The sequence below is a fragment of the Pezoporus wallicus genome, unplaced genomic scaffold (assembly GCF_028554395.1).
Source record: "Pezoporus wallicus isolate ANWC-B61680 ecotype Strahan unplaced genomic scaffold, APGP_CSIRO_Pwel_v1 contig_7461, whole genome shotgun sequence".
Taxonomy (NCBI): Eukaryota; Metazoa; Chordata; class Aves; order Psittaciformes; family Psittacidae; genus Pezoporus; species Pezoporus wallicus.
Genome location: NW_026637976.1, coordinates 1,709,791 through 1,722,383, shown reverse-complemented (window position 1 = coordinate 1,722,383; position 12,593 = coordinate 1,709,791). Strand labels below are relative to the sequence as shown.

The 12,593-nt window shown below is 44.4% G+C and overlaps 1 protein-coding gene across 11 annotated transcripts in view; it reads left to right on the top strand.

Annotated features, from left to right (window-relative positions):
• TENM4 (teneurin transmembrane protein 4) overlaps positions 1 to 12,593 on the top strand; it is a 755,231-nt gene that overhangs the window by 657,670 nt on the left and 84,968 nt on the right. For all 11 annotated transcript variants that reach the window (XM_057408504.1, XM_057408506.1, XM_057408511.1 and 8 more), the window contains one exon: positions 7,053 to 7,172. In XM_057408504.1, coding sequence (XP_057264487.1) covers positions 7,053 to 7,172 — 120 coding nt within the window. The remainder of the gene's footprint in view (positions 1 to 7,052; positions 7,173 to 12,593) is intronic.

Sequence of the window (12,593 nt, the reverse complement as noted above, 5' to 3'; positions counted from 1 at the left end):
TTCTGACAAATTATGAAATGAGTGTAATTCAATCTTAGGTGAGAAAATTACCTTGCGCCTTCTGAACTGTTGAATGCTTGACTTGGGTTTTACAGACCTAAAAACATAGGTGTTTGATTCTGTTTCTTTGAGATCTGGTGCAAAGCAAGAGAGTGTTTCTTTGGTTGTAGTGGAGTAAAGGAACCGTCAACTTGTGAAGCATTACTTAGTCAACCACTCTGTGTGTAAAAGGCTTTGCAGTAAAGCACAGCCCATCTTTATAATGCATTGCATTTGCTATAAAACTGTTCATAAATACTCTCAGCTAAATCATAGAATGATAGGATCAACCAGGTTGGAAAAGACCTTTAACATCATCAAGTTCAACTGTTCCCCACCCTTGCCAAGTCCACCAGTAAACCATGTCAATAAGTAGTATAGTTGGAGCCAGTTTTACAACTCCAGAGACCAGCATCAGTGTCTTTTCCTCTTCATGTCCTATTTGCTGGCCAGCCCTCCTGTATCCCTCATCCTACCACCTTCCCATTGTAGCTCAACTGAGAAATCTTGGGATGCAAAAACAGTGAGTCAATGAGGCATAGAGACCCAAGATGTTTTGGATGGCAGCAGCGGCATCTCTTTCCAACAGTGGCCAGATTGCTTGGCAGATCAGAGAGGAAGATTGGGCTTTCATAAAGAGAAGAAGGACATGCATCAAGTAGGTGAAAAGGCTTCAGATCCTGGGAGATGTTTTCAAAGCAACAAGGGCCCGAGTCTCTCAGGAATGGAGCCAACAGGGATGGCAATGTTCGTTTGAGCATGGGGTTTCTAGAACTTGTAGGTGGTCCTCAAAGGGTATTGCATTTTGTTACTAACAGTCATGCACTAACAATTCCTTCCTTTCCTTTGAAAGAACAAGTAGCTGTCACTAATATTGTCAAAAAAAGATGATGCCAAAAGAGATGTTTAAGAACTATCAGTTTGTAAGTCAAGTCTTTATGGAACAGAACAGAATCAGACGCATGAAGTGGGGAGCTTGAGGAACTGGATAACAGCAGGTCAACAAAAACTCTCTCATGGATACTAAAAACATCAGCTGAAGAAGATCTTCAGATGTTTTGTGGCTGTCAGGTTAAACCAGATCTTAAAGAGACAACAAGAATAAAATCTGCATCTGGAGGTGTTACTTTAAATCTTGATTAATAAGGGCTTTCCTCTTGGACTTCAAATACCGACTTCATTAGCCACATGCATAAAAGTATGCAAGCATTATGTTGCTTTTTCCCCTGTCCTTCTTCAGACAGTGGCAGTAATGGGTTTTCTTTGAAGCATTTAATTCAGTTGGTTTTACTGCGTGTGTTGTAGGAAATCTAAACGACTGTAGAAGGCTTCCTGCAAAAGTTAACAGTAAGGACCATGCCTGCATAAAGAATCATCAGCATCTCCTGACCCTTCAGTGATGGGACCGTATAAATAGCTCCACTGAGTATGTTAAACAAACAAAGCAGATACTGTTTCTCATTGCAAACAGCTTAGAATTGACTTTCTTTTATTGAGCCTGGTCAGAGCTCTTGGAAACTTTGCTCTTCCTCACTCACTCTTTTTCTCCTGCATCTCCCGCTTCATCAGCTGCTCAGAAAGTTCAGTGGCAGAATCTGTTGCAAACCGTGTCTGTCACGGCCACTCTAGAAGTCTCTGCTTGGGGGACACCTTCCACTAGAGCAGCTTGCACCGAGCCCCTGTGTCCAACCTGGCCTTGAACACTGCCAGGGATGGGGCAGCCACAGCTTCTCTGGGCACCCTGTGCCAGCGCCTCAGCACCCTCACAGTAAAGAACTTCTCCCTTATCTCCAACCTGAACTTCCCCTGTTTCAGTTTGAACCCATCACCCCTTGTCCTTTCCCTACAGTCCCTGATGAAGAGTTCCTCTCCAGCATCCTTTTAGGCCCCCTTCAGATACTGGAAGGCTGATGTGCCAAACCCTTTCAGTAACTCACTGGTGCTACTGTGCTGGTGTGGGGTTCTTTCTGTGTCTGGACTTTTCTTTTTCTTGTTATACACATGCCTTTCTTGTTTAACAAGGGACTCTTCAGCAGGGTCTTCTCCATGCCTTTTCCTAACCTTGATTCTTTCATTCATATGGAAGCTAAGACCAATAGGTAGGTTTCAAGTTTAAGCTTTTCCTACTGGACTAAAGAAGCCTGATAAGGATTGACTCATTTCAAGCAAAGACTCTCAAGTTTTTCAGCACAGTTAAAGGCAAGTGGGCAGAGCTATTTTACATACAAGGTTTGAGGGAAGCACTTGCAGAAGCAATGAAGTGGAAGGTCTGTATGTTCTGCTGTTTCCTCTTCTGCTTTTGTCCTTCGTCTGCCAGCTCAGGCATTCTCTCTGTGTCCATGTGTTTGATCATGTTGCCCTTCACTTTTACCTGGCACACCACCGATTTCTCTGTCTATCCTAGTACCATCCTGCCCTGAGGTTGTTCAACATGAGACAGGGACATTCAACCCAAACTGGACGAGGTACATTTTGCTTCATCCTGTGTTGTTATCAAGCAAAAAGGTCACAGCAGCTTAAGCCATGAGATTGTGTTTGTAACAAACGACTCTGTTTGTAGGCTCTTACCAGCAAAGTGTCTGAGCATAATATCACAGGTGAAGTGCCATGAGAGTGTAAAAATCCCTATGTAAGGGATTAGCAGGATGCAGCAAGTATCCTTCTAATGTCTCTGTAAGGACGGGATGTGCCTTGATTGTTATTTTGCAGATGGAATACAAAGACACATACAGACTAGCTGACGTGGCCAGTGTCACATAGAAAGTCCACATAGTAGAGAAAGAAACGGAAGTAAGATCATCTGATTTAATTAATAATGCTTAAATTAAATCATCTGATTTAATTAATAATGAGTAGTAGCTTTCTAGATTTTCACTCTGTGGTGCTCTGTTGAAGTTTCATCCAGAGCAGAAGGATAAATTCCATATATATATATACATTATATATATGTGTGCATATATATATATGCACACCCCAATAAAATATGGAAGTGGTAAGTTCAAAGAGATGCAGAGATTTATAGTGGCAAGTGAAAATATTTATTATGAATAACTTGGCTGAGGATGGCTCAGCAGTCGTGACAGCCATCTCCACACATCTGAAACCTTTAAAGGAGAAGGCATTATGAGTTATGGTGGAAATACTTTGAGATGTATGCATGCAGAAATTCATGGGGGCGAGATTTCCCATGGTACCTATCCTCAGTCAAGGAAAGAATGTACATTTCTTGCAACAAAAGGGGCTTAGGGTGCATGGAATGTTCTTTTCCCAGTAAAACATGTTTAGTAGAAGCAGTATTTTAGTCTGTTTCTCAGTGCCAAGCACAGTATCAACAGAAAACATCTCTGAATAAGAAACATTGGAAGAGCCAATGTCTAAGTTATGACACATTGGATCAGAGTCAGTATTAAAGACAAGTCTTTAATGTGCTCCCATAATGCGAAATGGCTTTTGGGGAATTTACTCCTCTGGCTTCTGTTCTAAAGCTGGTTTTGTCTGCTTGAATTTCCTTGAGAGCCTGTCAAATTTCCTTTGTATCTGAGCAATGGGAATGTAGAGGCACCGGTGCACCCCTGCCTGCTTTGCCACTGTGGCCCAGATCTTACCAGGAAGACTTAATTTCGTTTTCTAGGGAATAAAGAATGACTTCACAAAGTGATGGTGTAAAATTGCCTGATAAGCCATATGTGACGTTCTAGACAGCATTTTGGCAATGGGGGTTTGGTCTTTTAGGGGAGCTTTTATGGAAGAAATTGAAAGAAAATAAAAGAAAGGGAAAATCTAATTAAAGAAGAGGGAAAAAACAAACTGCTTTTCATTTTAAAGCAAGAATCCACACAGCCTTATGTAAAAACAGAGAGGGAAGCAAAACCAAACCTAAAAAAAGGCCAAAAATGGAAGCAACAGGGGGAATCTGTTAATAATTCAATGGGAAGATGAGGCTCCAGCTACAAGAAATTCAGTTGAAGTGCAGAAAACACTGAACTGGCAGGGCTGGACTGATGGAATAAATCTCTTCTATTAACATGAGAGCTAATTTTATGTAAATGTATTGGGATCTGAGCATCTTAGCAGCACCACTTCACTTGTTTGTAGTGTAATTTCATTTAGACCAAGGTCTTCTGAAGGAAATGGCTGACTAAATTAGCATTAACCAGGTTCCTGGGGGGCTTGGTGCATTGTGGATAGTCGATCTTGCCTCCAGAAAGGACACGTTGATACTGGAGCAACCAGCTGCTTCCAGCTCACTGTATTAACTGCGTTTTCCCAAATGGAGCAACTTTTGTCACCCAAGGAAGGAGGAGATTTGAGGCTGTAATCAGGGAGAGCGTGGTTTGCCTCCAGTTTCCACCCCACCTGCTTTTAACTGAATTCAGATCTGTGCATGTTGCTCCAGTTTTGTTTTATCACTGTGGTTTGGGAGAGATGTCCCCTTTGTGGGAGCATCTTTCCTTCCAGCATGTAAATAAAGCTATTGTTACAGTCCTTGTGGGAATGCTGGATGCAGCTGGGCTTGCTTCTCTAAGAAGAGATGCCAGTGTCCTCTGAGTTAGGGAGCATGTAGATGTGCTTGTGCAGTTGGAGCACGGTGCTGTGAAGCATCATCTAGATGGGAACTGAGTCTCCTCCTGGAAGGTGGGAATTCAAATGTACTTGTTGCAGCTGCCAAGGTGAGGGGAAGCTCTTTCTTTGTCCATGTTGGGCTGGTGCTTGTTGTTGTAGAAATAGTTGTCTGTGATATGTAATGGACCAGATGCTTGCTGATATAAAGCACATTCCTCCATTAATGTGAGCTGAGGATCTAGGCCAATGTACTTGAAGTATTGCTTAGAAGTTTGCAACTGCTTGGACATGTGTTTTGTGTAGGACAGCAGGAGAGACGCCTGCAACATGTTGTGTTTCTTTCCTTTGCTTGCTTTTAACTCTTGGAAGGAGAAAATACCAGGTGGAAGTGTTCCTTTTGGGTTCACAAAAATGTATGATCTGGTCTCTCAAGTATTCTAAAGCATTCATAGTCCCAGTGTTGCCTTGAATATGCTGTCAGTCATCCAGAATACCATGTCCCTCGTGCCTGAGACTTAGTAGTCAAGGAAAAGCCTGTTTCTTGTGATTCCTTGTCTTTCACAAACGTGCAGCCATTTGATGAGGAGCTGAGAGAAAGCAGTTTCCAACCCTTCCTCAGGTCTCTCTAAGGATGGAAAAGGGTATAGAATCATAGAAAGAATCACAGAATGATTAGGGTTGGAAAGGACCATAAAGCTCATCCAGTTCCAATTCCCTGCCATGGGCAGGGACAACTTCCACTAGAGCAGCTTGCTCCAAGTCCCCTCATAAGAAACTGTACCGATAGGACAAGGAATGGGTTCAAACTTAAACAGGGGAGATCTAAATTAGATATAAAGAAGCAGCTCTTCCCTGTGAGGGTGCTGAGGCGCTGGCACAGGGTGCCCAGAGAAGCTGTGGCTGCCCCATCCCTGGCAGTGTTCAAGGGCAGGTTGGACACAGGGGCTTGGAGCAAGCTGCTCTAGTGGAAGGGGTCCCTACCCGTGGCAGGGGTTGGAGCTGGATGAGCTTTAAGGTCCTTTCCAACCCAAACCACTCTGGGATTCTATAATTGTATGGATCCAGTTGTGATTTAGATTGCTGTCACATTCTGGTAACGCTTTGAGTAGTTTTGTTAATATTGGAGCTCCGTGCTTAGATCAGTAGGAGTTTTGTTTAAGACACCCTGACGAATGGTTTCCTGTGCTGTGGAATATACAAATACTGTTAAACAAAAATTAAGCTTAATCTCCTTGTATTATACAATATTAGATTTTTAGGTGGCATTTAAGAAAATCACTTGATCTTCCCTGATGATTCATGTTTACGAAACCAGCTTTACACACCACTGCATATACCGTCCTCGGTGAAGCAGTAAAGTGACATTTCTCACTTCAAGCAGGTAGACAGCGTGTGCAGGTGGGATGATTTACTCTAGCTGAGATCTGGTCCTGCACCAGTAGAAACACTGGCTTTCAATCCCTGCTCTCCAGCAGGACAGCAGTGGGGAGAATCACTCACTGGCTCCCGTTGGCACACTGACACCACAATTTGCTGGTATTGCTCAGAGAAATAGTTACCTTCAGCTAAAAACTGGGTTCAGATGCTCTCCCGGACATGTGATGCTTTGTCTTTGTAGGAAGCTCCTGAAGTAGCAATGACTTAGAGCTCTGGAAACAGACTTTGGAATAAGAACCTAGGAAATCTGTCTTTGGCTTTACTATAGATTTCCTGACTGACCTTGGACAACTGAAAATCACCATGCTTTATTTCCTCTCTCTGCAAAATACCCATCTTGCAGTATTCATCAATGTTTGTAAAGATCCTTGAAACCCTTAGATAAAAGAGCACATTACAGAGCATAGAGTAATTGGAGTAGTTGTAGCCCATAAAGCAGTGCAGTCTACCAAACTTGGGAAGAAAAAGCCCTTCCTGTCAGCATTCCCCAAGCAGTTCATAGGAAGCTGTCTGAACCTAGCAAATGATCTGTCGTGGTTTTCCCAAGTGTGGAAGAAATGAGCTGTCAAGCCTTGGTCAGGATGCTCCTGTGGCTTTTGTGCCTTCAATATATCCATGAAGTGCTTGGTAGGTTTCTATTCTCTTGGGCTTTAAAAGGGCTTTGCCTTTAATTAGGGCAATATTGTCAAGAAACTTCGTTGGTTGTAGCAAACTCCAGTGTCATGTTGGGACTCCTACAGAAGTCCAGAGTTAATCAAGTGTGTGCTGCAGCAGTTGCTTTTAAGGAGTAGGGTAAAAATTAACCTCATTTTAGGTATTGAATGCTCATACATAGCTCCTGAGAGTCTCCAAGAGCAGCATCCCACCGTCAAGAGGTACAGCGTGTCTCCCGGCTTTCCAGAGCGTAAAGGCCTGGGCTTTCTAATCCATAGGAATTTCCAGCCATAAAAGTAGAGGAAAACCTGAATTTGCCAAAAAAAACTTAGTATTTCTCATCGTTTTTCTTCTTGCAGACACGCATGTGTGATTCGAGGCCAGGTGATGACGGCAGATGGGACCCCTCTGGTTGGAGTGAACATCAGCTTTGTCAACAATCCTCTGTTTGGATACACAATCAGCAGACAAGATGGCAGGTAGGATGTCTTTATAGGATTTACAGTGTTCAAGCAGCAGTTACAGCATTATTGTCATCACCACTAAAGAGAAACTCCTTCCAAGAGCATGTTTATTGCTGATGCCTTTTGAAGATGTTATGGGGCTACATCTGGCTGGCAACCGGTCACGAGTGGTGTTCCTGGTGTTCCTTGAACCTCGGGGTTCAATCTAGGACCAGTTCTGTTCAATGTATTTATGAAAGATCTGGATGCAGCAGTTGAATGCACCATCAGCACCTTTGCTGATATCAAACTGGAGGTGGTGTTGCCTCTCTTGAGGGACAAGAGACCTCACAGAGGGATCTGCGTAGATTGGAGCATTGGACTATGACTAATGGGATGACATTAACAAGTCAAAAGGCCAGATTCTTCACCTATGATGGAGTTATAGCAGGCACGAGTATAAACTGGGAGGGGAATGGCCAGAGAGCAGCAGTGCAGGAAGGGATCTGAGGATGCTGATCAGCAGCAGACTCAGTAGGATCCAGCAATGTGCTCTGGTAGCCACGAGGGCAAACCACATCCTAGGGTGCATCAAGCACAGCTTAACCAAGTGGCCAATGAGGGGATATTCCCACTGTATTCAGCACTGGTGTGGCCTCACGTTGAGCACTGTGTGCAGTTCTGGGCCCCACCATTTAAGAAGGATGTGAAGGTCCATGAATGCAGCCAGAGGAGGGCAACAAAGCTGGTGAAAGGGCTGGCAGGAATGTCCTGTGGGGAGTGGCTGAAGACTTTGGGTTTGTCTAGGATGGAGAAATGGGGGCTGAGGGGTGACCTCATTGCTCTCACAGCTTCCTGAGGAGGGGAAGTGGAGAGAGAGCTGCTGATCCCTGGTATCCAGTGATAGGAAGTGTTGTAATGATATAAAGCTGCTCCAGAGGATGGTTTAGACTGGACACAAGGAAACATTTCTCTACCAAGAGGGTGGGCAAACACTGGAACAGGTTTTCTGGAGAGGTAGTTGATGCTCTAAGCCTGTCTGTTTAAGAGGTATTTGGACTTAGTAACATGTTTTAACTTGGTCAGCCCTGAATTGGTCAAATCATTATAGGACCCTTCCAACTGAAATAGCCTGTATTATTATTACTATTAACCTGGTGATAACACCAAGCATCTTTAGCCAACAAATGGGCAATGCAGTGCCTGTAAAGAAAAGATGTATCCTGCTCCCAACAGCTCTATTCCTGCTAATTCATGTTGAAATGATTAGGAAGAAGTCATTAAGATTACGATTGTGTTGGAGGCAAGTGCTTAAAATCTGAGCAATCACGTTCAACCAAAACAAAAGCATTGCAAATTGGGAATGTCTTTCATCTTATCTTTTGTCTGTCAGTGCTAATTGGGTCCCTTTCTTTTAAGAACAAAAGCTGGAACATAAAGGGATCTAGCTGCACGTGCTCTATGCATTCACTACTATCCACCAGCACTTGGGAGAGGACTTAGATGTTAGCACCTCTCCGATCCATGGCAGGGGGTTGGAGCTGGATGATCTTAAGGTCCTTTCCAACCCAAACCAGTCTATGATTCTGTGATTCGATGACCTTCATTAAAGGTTTGATTTGGCCAAAGATGATAAAATTATAATGAAAGAGAGGAACATATGCTAGTAATGTGTGCTTAATGCTGCCTTGTTCATGCTCAGCGGTGTTTGCACCTACTGATGGTGACTGGGAGGATTTCTGAGTGATGCTCCACCTCTGGGATGACATGACAATGAAATCCGGGGAATAAAGAGTCATCCCAGGAAAACTAGTGGTCTCCTTTGGAGAAGGATGCCTCTTTGCTTTGCAGTTGTGCTGTGCCTAGCACAGAGGGGCTTTATCTTAAACATACAAGTAAGCTAAACACGGACAGGGCAGGGAGCTGAGTGCTGATGTCCAAGCTCCAGACCTTTCTAATACTTGAATAACAATTTCCTTCTAGTTCCTGGGTGGTGAAAGGCAAATCCCCCCTACTGCATCTGTCTCTGCAGTCCCCAACATAAAAAGGATGTGGAGTTGTTGGAGTGAGTCCAGAGGAGGCCATGGAGACACTGCAAGGGCTGGAGCAGCTCTGCTCTGGAGCCAGGCTGAGAGAGCTGGGCTGGGTCAGCCTGGAGAAGAGAAGGTTCCTGAAGGGGAGACCTGAGAGCAGCTCCAGTGCCTAAAGGGGCTGCAGGAAAGCTGGAGAGAGGCTTTGGACAAGGGCCTGTAGGGACAGGCCAAGGGGAATGGCTTTAACGTGCCAGAGGGGAGACTGAGCTGAGCTCTTGGGCAGAAGCTCTTCCCTGTGAGAGTGCTGAGGCACTGGCACAGGGTGCCCAGAGAAGCTGTGGCTGCCCCATCCGTGGCAGTGTTCAAGGCCAGGTTGGACACAGGGGCTTGGAGCAAGCTGCTCTAGTGGAAGGGGTCCCTGCCTGTGGCAGGGGTTGGAACTGGAACCCAAACCAGTTCAGGATTCTATGATTCTATATTCTCCTGGCAGTTCAAACTAGGGATGTTTCTTTCACGCCACGTCTTTCACAGCCTCCAGCTGAGCAGGGCAGGAAGCGATGCAGCTGGAGCAGCTGTATGCTCCACCGGTCTTCAGTGGGCTTCTGGTTCCTCGGGGCTGACTGCCAGCCTCCAGAAATGAGATTAGTTTCAAGGAGCTGCAGTTTGCTGACTCAGTCGCTGACAGACACTGAGCTCCGAATGACGAACATGACCAGTATCAGCTGTCTTAGAGCAGGGAACCTGCAGCAGAGGGATTCATCCTGAAGCTGGGATTTCTGTCAGCAGCTGCCGGTGGTCAGTCAAAGCTCAGACTGCGTGGTGTCAGCTCACTTTAGTCACCTTCCTTTCCAACCAGTCTGCTTCTGCAGAGTCCTTGTGCACACCTGGTGCATGACCAACATCCAACGCGTTGTCCAGTTGCAGTGCTGAGTTTCTGGAATCATTACCTCTGTAGTACACAGTGTACTTTGGAGGTAATAAATGGACAAGTGAAAGCCTTTCTCTTAAAGAACACCAAAATCCAGGTCTTCTAAAAATTGCCTTCGAGTATTTAAGAGCATTCACACTAAAACTGTCAGGGCAGAAAAGGATGTCGACATCCCTCCTTTCTAATCCTGCTGATGTAGCGAGGAGCATTAGATGCATCTCTTAACCTTCCTAGGCTAGCCAACCAGCCTGTGAAAGGGAGATAACACTCACTTGTCTTCCTTACTGATTGTTATGGCCTTTATGAAATACTATTTGTAAAGCACTTTCAAAATCAAGTAAAGAATTATTGCTATTCCAGTGACTATTGTGCTCTACTCGGAAAATTAACTGAAACCCATCAAAACGCACGACTTCTCATCAGCTTTTGCACACTGCAGTTTTCATGTGATGGAGTCACTTTGTTTTAAGAAGGGGATGCTCTTAAGCAAGAAGGAGTTTCACCTGAGCTACAGCAGCAGGCTCCATGCATCCCCAGCCCATAGCAGTGCACAGTCACTTGGGGTCACCTGGATCCTCTTCGGTGTCATTCTGGTTTGGAGGAAAAATGGGAGCACACATGCAAGCAGTTACCTTGTTCCAGGGTTATGAGATTAAACCCACTGGCTTTATTATCTGGCATATTAACTATAGGAATATCTATGCTTGAAAACGTGTGCTGAGTTACCTTAAATTGATTTAGCAAGTCAGTTCACTGATAGCAGGGCAGTAAGTGTGGCTGTAAAGTAAGGGGGTTTAAAAGATTGCACAGATTGGTTCCTAAACTGATTTAATTGCTTCAGGTTTGGGGTTTTGGGGTGGGTTTTTTTGGCATGACCACATTTCAAAATGAGCATCATAAGTAAAATTTCTGGTTCAGAATTAGAGGGAACTGCATTTTTCACCCCTGTAAGTGGGTTCACTGCATTCCAGGTCTCTGCAAGTAGGTTTTGCTCCTGTTACAGTCCTCACATACAACCCCTAATCCTGGTCCTATTTAAGTCATATTACTTAGTCTGAGCTTTGATAAATTCAAGGCTTGCACATGATTTTAGCCTAATTACTGGGACACAGCCTTTTGTCAGATTAACAAGGCATGAAGGTAAAATGGCAACTCTCAAACCACTGTTTTATGCATTTCTCCGTAAAGCGAAGTTAATCCATACTGGATTCTAAACCATATTTTTACATAAAGCTTCAAATTTGATGAAATCTGAATCAAATTTGATTTCAATTTGGTAGTTTATAAAGGCTGCAAGTCCTCATGGCTATAGGCACGGTGTTAATAACAGCAGGAAAGTCTCCAGACTCTTTCAGTGTGGTGCATCTGCCATCACGTGCTGAAACTCAGACCAAATCCATGAGCTTTTGGAGCCAAGGAGATGAGAAAGGGTTACGCTTTCCTGTGGGGTGTATTTCTTTGAGCCTGCTTTGTCAATAAAGACAGAATCTCATTCTTTGGCCTGTCTCTCCAGAGTCTTTTAAGCAAAACAGACCAATATGACTGTACAACAAGTGTGATTTGTTTCCAGAGCGATAAAAAAGACATCAGAGATCGGCAGCAAAACCAGAAATGAAATTATCTCATTCCTTCAATCCCAAGATGCTCTTGTTGAATCGAATTGCACTAAAGGAAGCTGGGAGGAAGGTGTTTTCAGTTTGGGGTTTTCTGTTGGGTTTGGGGTTTAAGCTTTCCTTCAGTTCATCAAGGTAACTTCAAAGCTGGACCCTGTGACTCTGGAACAACAGGCTCATAACAACAGAGGCTGCTAAAAAAATCACTGCCCTGTGTCTGTTTTCACAGCTGCTGGAGCCTGATGAGGAGGTGGTGCTTTCCCTTCTGCATCCTGCTTTGGGGATGCAGGAGATGCGAGGTCATTTCCCCCCCAGGAAGGTTCCCATCCCTGCCCTAGGCTCTACAGAGCCAAGAACCTCTCACAAAGGAGGTAAAGGGAGGCGTTTCCAGATAAAAAACCCTCTTCCCACTTGCCTAAAAACTTGTTGAGCATCATTTGTACTGCTTGTTTCTTCCCTCCCGTTGCCCCTTTCAGTGCCCGGATTCCTGCAGAGCAAGCTTCTCCCTCCCAGCTGAAGGCTTTGCCAAATGCTAATTGACTGTTAAAAATGTTCTCATCAAAGTACAAATGCTGAGCAGCTTTGCTGGCAAGGACCGGCACGTTCCTCCATCAGGCTGCTGCGAGCCAAGCTCCATAGGTCTGGGAAGCTGATGCCCCCACTTGAGTGATAGAATAAACATGTCTTTAGCTTTTTCAAATGCTTTCCACTCCCTCCCCTGGACTCAATTGCACATTGTTTCCTGAATAAGTTGCTTTTCATTGTTACATTTACTAAATGGGTCTTCAGTCTCTCAGCCATCAAAAAATGGGTTCTTCTTGTATGATTGTTTGACAAAGATTTGGGGTTTGAGAAACAGTTCAGACCCCTTGTTGCTCCTTTG